This window comes from Suricata suricatta, chromosome 12, assembly GCF_006229205.1.
Source record: "Suricata suricatta isolate VVHF042 chromosome 12, meerkat_22Aug2017_6uvM2_HiC, whole genome shotgun sequence".
In the NCBI taxonomy this organism is placed as follows: domain Eukaryota; kingdom Metazoa; phylum Chordata; class Mammalia; order Carnivora; family Herpestidae; genus Suricata; species Suricata suricatta.
The window spans coordinates 64151149-64160061 of NC_043711.1; the positions used below are offsets into that span (position 1 = coordinate 64151149).

At 43.6% G+C, this 8913-nt stretch overlaps 1 protein-coding gene across 3 annotated transcripts in view; it reads right to left on the minus strand.

Annotated features, from left to right (window-relative positions):
• Positions 1 to 8913, minus strand: part of DTD1 (D-aminoacyl-tRNA deacylase 1) — a 185305-nt gene that overhangs the window by 137774 nt on the left and 38618 nt on the right. For all 3 annotated transcript variants that reach the window (XM_029919121.1, XM_029919123.1, XM_029919122.1), the window contains one exon: positions 8287 to 8393. In XM_029919121.1, coding sequence (XP_029774981.1) covers positions 8287 to 8393 — 107 coding nt within the window. The remainder of the gene's footprint in view (positions 1 to 8286; positions 8394 to 8913) is intronic.

Below are 8913 nucleotides of genomic sequence, written 5' to 3' on the forward strand. Positions count from 1 at the left end.
GCTCACATTGACTCTCTCTCAAAAATAAAAAAAATTACAAAATTTAAAAAAGAATCAAATGCTTGGGGCACCTGGATGGCTGTCGGTTGAGCATCTGACTCTTGACTGCAGCTCAGGTCGTGATCTCACAGTTCGTGAACTCAAGCCAGCATTGGGTTCCATGCTGTCAGCATGGAGCCTGCTTGGGATTCTCTCTACCTCTCTGTCTATCCCTCCCCCACTCACTCTCTCTCTCTCAAAATAAACAAACTTTAAGAAAAAAAAAACTCAAAAGAGTCCAATGTTTAACTAACTGAGACACACAGGTGCCCCTACCAGCTGTATTTCACTAGGAGGGAACAAACTCTTTTCAATTTTTGCAATTTCAGTAACATGTTATGAATTTAAGAAGGTAAGATGAAAACCAATCTAACCATCAGCCAATGGGCCCTCAAGCTATGACACATCTGGCTCTGGGAAAAGCCTCTATTGTTTGTTTGTTTTTTTATAAGTTTATTTATTTATTTTGAGGGAGAGAGAGAACAGGGTAGGGGCAAAGAGAGAGGGAGAGAGAAAATCCCAAGCACCCTCCATGTTGTCAGTGCAGAGCCCAACATGGGGCTCAATCTCTCAAACCATGAGACCATGACCTGAGCTGAAACCAAGAGTCAGATGCTTAACTGACTGAGCCACCCAGGCATCCTGGAAAGGCCTCTTCTTAATTCTATGGTGTACCAAACTCAGGACAATCATCTATGTGGAAACAAATTAAAGTCAAAAGCAATGCCTTGCAGCTCCCCAGCCAGGAAGAAGCCAGCCCTCAGGGAAACATCTTCGAGGCTCCCAACCTTTCTGTCTGCACACCCAGGGCAGGGCGCACACACACACACACACACACACACTTGATGGGACTCAGTAGAGATTGTGGCTGCTGGTGAGTGGAAGGCAGGGCTGAGGGAGGTCAAGAGCCCACTCAGCCTCCACACCCAACTTTCTCCCCAGAGGGTTATGCTGCTTTCCTAACTCAGGAAAGTTAGTGTTCACACTGAAAGAAACCACACTGAGGGCGATTTCTGTAGCCCAAGTGATCTGGCCAGGTGCCAGCCCTGTCCTGTCGTGAGCCTTCTGTGTGGCTGACGAAGTCCCAGACCTCAGGGTCACCAGCATCCCCACCATGATACCGGGACAAAGATGAACACAGTGACAACAAAAACAATGAAGAAGCTCTAGCTAGGTTTCTGCATCTGTTTTAGCAACACTTCAGTATAAACAAACCAGGACTCTCATCAACATCTGTTTGATAAATCAGTGTGACAAAATGAACTAATGACTGGAATAAATGACAGGATCGGGGTACCATTTTGGCAGCCAGACTTGGAAGCACACTCCTGCGGCAAGTCAACAGGCGAGCCTGGCTCAGGTCATGCAAAAGCTGAGATGAAACCAACAGAAATTGGGAAATTGAGCCTTTAAAACAAAATAAAAAAGGAAGACCTACATTAAATAAATTTTTTTCTATGAGAACAGACTCATGGACATCAATGTAATTCTGCCTTATTGTCAAAATTATTCTTATTATATTTGAACCTCGAAGTGGAACATGCAGGAATGAAAAGCCTGCCTCTCTGTACCCGTGACAGGTGGCAACCTGTGTCCTCGTCTGTCTGCCATTTCACCTTCTGGCTTCCATAGCACGTATTACTAAAAAGGTACCTCATCTCTGGAAGTACAAATAAATAAAACCAAATGGAGCTCTTTGCCCCACCCATCTCTCTACCCTATATACTTCTTTCTGATCCCACAGAAGTCATGCATGTCTCAAGCTAGGCATTCCAAGGTCCCCAGGCAGGGGGATGGATGCTTGCTGATAAGACACGTCTAGGGAGAAAGTTATATGTGAAATGATGGTGATATTCAGACAAGCAGAAAATTAAAAGCGCTGGTAAGATTTTTCACTAGTCAACTTACCCCAGCAATGTGTCAATACACACGTGAGCTAATTCAAAGATGTGTATTTCAAAGTTCATTTTTTCCAGCTCCTTCTAGTATTTCAATTAAGTGAGGGTTTCAAGTACACTAAATAAATGAGAATATAAATAACTAATGGCACTATGGACTAGGTGGGCTCTGGGCCTCAGGGGACAGCTCCTTAATTACAAAATATCCCTCCCCATCTGCTCATGTATACGTGCAACCTCATCTACATGAAGCCCAGGTAAACATCTCCCACTTAAGGGGAAGGGCATTTAGGGGCGCCTGGGTGGCTCAGTCGGTTAAGCGTCCGACTCCAGCTCAAGTCATGATCTCACAGTTTGTGGGTTCGAGCCCTGCGTCGGAATCTGAGCCTGGAACCTGCTTCAGATTCTGTGTCTCCCTCTCTCTCTCTGCCCCTCCTCCATTCATGTGCTGTTTCTCTCTGTCTCAATAATAAATAAACATTAAAAAATTTTTTTTAATTTTAAAAAAGGGGAAGGAGGGCATTTAAATTAAAACAAGAGCAAGATTAACCTTCCACCAACAGGAATATCTGGCCCAATATCTAGCCACCCTCAAAAGATCTCAGGCTCCAGGAATCTTTTCTAGGTAACCATCAGCATGCTCCTACCAGAATCATGTTCTTCCACAAGAATGCAACAAGGAAAAGAGCTTCTGTCTGGTGGTTCCCTTTGGAAATATGTCTTTCAGAGCCACATAAGGCTCTTCTTCCGGCTTCTTCTCACCGTCAGAACATAACGTGGGACTCACACGGCAACCTATAAGTGCACAGGGCATGCTGCCAATGCAGCCATAAGAAAGCGGGCAGAGGCTGCAGGGGCACTTCCAAAAGAAAGCAGAGATCTAGTTAAGGCAAGCAAACTACTAGTCACCTGCACCAGGCCAGGCTTCGCTAGCAGTAAGTAGCTCTGGGACTCACGGAAATAAGACCAGGGGGAGGGGAAGAGGGAAAGAGAGATGGGGGGAGAGAGGGACGCAAAACCTGAGAGACTACTGAATACTGAAAACAAACCGAAGATTGAAGCGGGAGGGGGGAAAAGAGGTGGTGGTGATGGAGGAGGGCACTTGTGGGGAAGAGCACTGGGTGTTATAGGGAAACCAATTTGACAATAAACTATTTAAAAAATAAATAATAAATAAATAATAAATTAATTAATTAAAAATTAAAAATAAACAAAGAAAGAAAGAAGAGAAAAGAAAAAAAAAAAAGAATCTACTCTAGCTGAAGTGCAAGTTTGGAAACAATAACCGAGAATGCCTTCGCCCCTCCACAGGCCAGGGAAAACCCCTAATCCTCTGGGAAGCCTGCCGGCTTGACCGCAACAGCAGTGGCCTTCTCAGAACCAGGACATCTGCAGAGAGTACAGCTCACCAGCCCATGGCACACCGCAGGCTCACCTTCCAGGGCATGGCGGTGGACAAGACCAAGGGAGCCTGAGTTTTAGGGTGGACAGACAAGAAACAAGGAACCAGGTCATGATCTCATGGTTCATGGGTTCGAGCCCCACGTTGGGCTCTGTGCTGACAGCTAGCTCAGAGCCTGGAGCCTGTCTTCAGATTCTGTGTCTCCCTCTCTCTCTGACTCTCCACTGCTCACATGGTCTCTCTCTGTCTCTCAAAAATAAATAAAAAACATTAAAAAAAATGTTTAAAAAAGAACCTGTGTTTAAAAACTTGCCAAAACAACTCCTTCTCTATAGTGTATGTAGTTTTCACTATTAGTTGGGTTATACTGAGAAAATAAAACACTTAGAAATAAAAGCCCAGAATAGAAAGGCATGCCTTTCTATCAGTGAAAAGAATTTGGCTGTGGTCTTCCTGCCAACACAAAAGCAAACAAATTAGCTGTGTGCCCACAGAGGAACCCCCTTCTTACTGAGAATGGAAAGGCAGAGAAAGACCTTAGGCAAAGGCCGGCACCCACCATCTCAACAGCCCTCCATGCCTACTTGTCGCCATCTACTGGAGAGCGAAAGACACAGATCTGTGCACTGTTGCAGGATCTGAGACTCTCAGGCCAGTTAACTAGTAAAACAAATGAAACTGATACAGCACAATTCATCCATTTGAAAAGGAAGCGCCTAAAGACAGACTCAGAAATAACTAGAAGACTTTGTTTGGGCACCTGGCTGGCTCAATCAGTGGAGCATGAGACTCGTGGTCTTAGCGTTGTTAATTCAAATGGCACATTGGGTGTAGAGATTACTCAAAAATAAAATATTTGAAAAAAGAGGGGGGCACCTGGGTGGCTCAGTCATTTAAGCATCCAACTCCTGATTTCAGCTCGGGTCATGATCTCATGATTCATGAGTTTGAGCCCTGTATCTGTGCTCTGTGCTGACAGTGCACAGCCTGCTTGGGATTCTCTCTCTCCCTCTCTCTCTGCCCCTCTCCCATTCATTTACTCACTCACTCTCCCTCTCTAAAAAAGAAAGAAAGAAAGAAACCTTAAAAAAAGGCTTTCTTACTATAATAAGTTAGGATGGCTCATTTGATGTTTAAAAAAAAACATTTCTATATGTTTTTATGTTATAAAGAAAAGAGGAGGTACTAATTGAAATAAGATTGAGGATCCTAAACATATAATGTATTACGCTAACACTTCTAAAAAGACATTTAGGATTTTAAAAAAAAAACTTGACTGAAAATTTTCTTCAAGTAGAGTCAAAGTAGAATAATGAATCAGAACTACAAAACAGCAATCAAACCAAACCAAAGAGGGTAGCCAGAAGCAAAAAGAAAACCAGGAAACGAGGTTTCTGTCCCAGAAAACAAGGCTCAGGAGCACATCCAGGAGGAAGCGGTCACAGTGGCAAGACTTCTGAGTGGTCATGTCATCAGGGCCTGCGAGCCCAGGAATCAGGGAACATGGAGCTCAGGGGGCCTTGGCAAGAGCCTCTGCAGGTTACAGTACACACGGAGTTGGCACCAAGAAGAAGGGAAATAGAGGCATTTCTCAACTGGAAATGCTTAGGAATATTTAAAAGCCACGGTAATCAGATGGATGAGTAAGGAAGGCACACTGACTGGACAAGACAACGAGGGGCTTACTGGAGGCTGCCAGGAAGGGAGGAGGCTGGGGAGGGCACCACAGTCCAGGCTGATCTGGCCCCATCCTATGCAGTCCCACAGGGCCTTGCATTTAAAAAGGCCCACCCGTGGCTTACTGCTCTGCTGTCTCCATTCTGAAATTCTTTATTATTTTTTTAATTATTTTCATTTTGCACTAGGCCCCACAAATTATAGAGCCGGTCCTGGCCCAGGGGAGGTGCTGGCTTCAACACTGAGCAGGGCAGCTCTGTAGGAAGAGAGGGATGGAGAAGCAGGGTCAATGCCATCCTATGGCTTCTTTCTCTGTGAAGCAGAAAGACAACCGTCTGCTATCAACAAGCAAGAGAGCAGACAAGGAGGAAGAGGTTAATATCCCATGGAGGGCAGAGAAACTTAGTAGACTTCATCTTAACCCAATGATCAAGGGTTGCATCACCTATACTAGGACAAATCAGTCTCATCTACTTCCTGATGATGCACTGAGAGGGGCATATCACTTTTGTGCCATTTGCTATTCCTGTCAAATATATAACCTCAATGTAAACAGAGAAAGCCCAAATTGAGGAATATTCTACAAACCAACATATCAGTACTCTTGAAAATTATCAGGATTATGAAAGACAAGGAAAGGTTGAGGAACTGTCACAGATTAGAGAAGAGAAATGACAATTAAGTGCAATGTGGGATCACCCTGAAATAGAAAGAGGACATTAGAGGGGGAAAAAAAACCTAGTGAAATTTAAATAAGGTATGTAGTGTACTTAATGGTATATATCAATTTTAATCTCAATGTTCAATCAGTATAATTATGTAAGACAGTAAAGTCAGTCCAAGCTGGGTAAAGTATACTTGGTAACTGTGACACTTTTCTTTAAGTCTCAAATCATTTCAAAATAAATTTTCATGTAGATTTTTCATTTGTGATTTTCTTTAATGTCAGTAATTCCAGGAACCTCAATTATTACCTTTGAAGTCCAGCACTCTACCACGTCAGAAGTGCTCCTGCTTCGCTATCAATCCAAAGAATCAGTAACAAGAAAGAAAGGTTATGTTCCCCTTAAAAATTATAACTTTGACCTAAGTAAAAATGACAACAGCTTAACTAAAAAAAAAAAAATTCACCCATAGGTAAACTGGTTATTTTTTTAGTTTAAAGAAACTGAGTAAGAATATAAAATATAAAAATAAACCATGGCCCCCAATGCACAGGAACCACAGACATTTCTCCCCAGAAAAGGATGGAAGGTGGCAAGTGTTCAGAGATTACTAGATTGCTCTTCAAAAACAATGTCAAGTGACCTCAGATTTTAGGCAATAATTTTTTGCTTTCTGATTTTTAAAACTGGGTTTGAATCCTAGTTCTGCCACTTAGCAGCTACGAGACCTTAAGCCACTGCTTAAGCTTGTGCTTCAACTTCCTCATCATACCTACTGATAAAGATTAAATTACTTAACACATAAAAAAAAGCAGAGAACAATATTGGCATATGGGAAACTGTATTGGGAAAGGCAGGGGTGAAATTGGGAGGACACCAGATTTGGGCCTGGATGACAAGATAAATGGCAGTCCCATTAATTTAGGAAAAAAGAAAACAGAAGGAACATTCTGGAGGTAGGGTGGCAGGAGTTTCATTTTAGCTTTCTGAATTTAAGAGGACCATCAGCTGCAAGCTGTGAATTGACCTACTCAAGTCTGATTTTGCAAGAATATTGGGTCCTTCTTGGTTGGTAACAATAGGGTTGATAACAAAATGGATGAGAGCCTGCTATCCTCCTATTGACGGGGATCCGGTTATACTGACAGCAAATCTCCGATCAGCTTCTGCCATACACGCAGACTTTGATATCTGAGGTAAGAATTTATTAGCAAACAGGCACAAAACAATTCACATAAACTGTTTGGTAAGGCTTACAGAGCCTTAGTCCTCTGTCCCAATGGCTGGACAGGGGACTGTGTAGATTTCAGACATTTTGTATAAAGATTCAAGCTCTGGTAGCTCAATTGGTTAAGTGTCCAAGTCTTGGTTCCCAGTCAGGTCATGATCTCAGGGTTCACGGTGTCGAGCCCCACATCAGGCTCCCCACTGACAGTGCAGAGCCTGCTAGGGACTCTCTCTCTCCCTCTCTCTCTGCCCCTTCCCCACCTGCATGTATGTATGCACTCTCTCTCTCTCTCTCCCAAAATAAAATAAACTTTAAAAAAAAAGATTCAGACTATAGACTCTGTTATCTTCTCATACTCTATTCTTCTGAAGAGTTATCTCAAAAGATAAATTTTACTCAATAAATATCAATGAAAAAAACATTATAACTTTGAACAGGTCATATCTATAATACTTCTTGCACCTACTGCATCATTCTACTTCATAGCGAGGGAGAGAGTGAAAAGAAATGTCCCTTCAGCTCTCACTCCTCTGCCTACTTGAAGGCTAAGTGGCCACATGAATTAAAGCCTTAAGAAGTGTTAAGCATCTATAAGAACCATTCAGGTGGCAAGAACTATCACAGATTTCCTTTCTCTATTTTAATTAAAAATTTTCCTCAAAGCTTAGAGAGCTAGCAGCAAATCCTGGTCAGACAGTACTTTATAAAAATGAAGATTTACAAAGAACCTCATGACAGATGTACCCACACCTGGAACAAAACCCACTCCAGGTAACCATTCTGAACTGGCGAACAGGCCAGTCCAGGGCTCAGTGGAGTTATGCCACTACTCTGCTGCCACCCAGTGGTGTGTAGGCGCCAATGCACCTCACAGGAGAAAGGAGCCCAGAGGAAGAGCTGGGCTCTTTTATTTTCTTTAATGTTTTGTTTTTTTTTTTTCATGAGAGACAGAGAGAGACAGCGCAAACAGGGGAGGGTCAGAGAGAGAGAGGGAGTGAGAAAGATACAGAATCTGAAGCAGGCTCCAGGCCCCGAGCTAGCTGTCAGCACAGAGCCCGATGCGAGGCCCGAACCCACAAACCGTGAGATCTTGACCCGAGCTGAAGCCAGACGCTCTACTGACTGACCCAACCAGGCACCCCTCGAGCTGGGCTCTTTTAAAGGACATGTTCTATGGAACCCAAAGTCAAGGGAGAAGTGCTGTCCAGCCTACCAGAGCACCATGGAGACCCAGTGTAAACAGATGCATTCTTGGGAAGGGATGCATTAAAATAGATACCAAGTTACTACAGTGAACTTTACCCCACCTCAGACTGAGAACTGCTCCAGGGATTCCACGGAAACCAAAGCCAGGAGACAGACCCAAGAGTCTCTTACCTGCTTCGGGTCGGAGGCAGCAGCGCCAGGCACCGGAGACTCCAACTCTACGGTCACAGGTCCATCATTCTGAATGTGGACTTGCATGTAAGCACCAAACTTGCCATCTGAAAGAGCAATGCAAAGAGTTGTGAGAGATGGAGGCCCCAGGTTACTCCTGTCTAAAAAGCCACCTGGATCAACGCGGTAAGAAACAGGAGTAGGAGTAGACGGCTGTGTTTATAACAGAAAAAGTGGACACAGTCTGTGCCTCATTGGGGGTTGAAAGCATAAACTCTTCTTTATTTGTGTGTGTGTGTGTGTGTGTGTGTGTGTGTGTGTTTATTTTTTTATTTTTTTAATTTTTTTTCCATAATATTTTATTGTCAAATTGTTTTCCATACAACACCCAGTGCTCTTCTCCTTAAGTGCCCTCCACCACCACCACCACCTCTTTTCCCCCCTCCCCCTTCCCCCTCAACCCTCAGTTCATTCTCAGAATTCAACAGTCTCTCAAGTTTTGCATCCCTCTCTCTCCCCAACTCTCTCTCCCTCCTCCGCTCCCCCTGGTTCTCCATTAGGTCTCTCTTGTTTTCCTGCTAGACCTATGAGTGCAAACATATGGTTTCTGTCCTTCTCTGCCTGGCT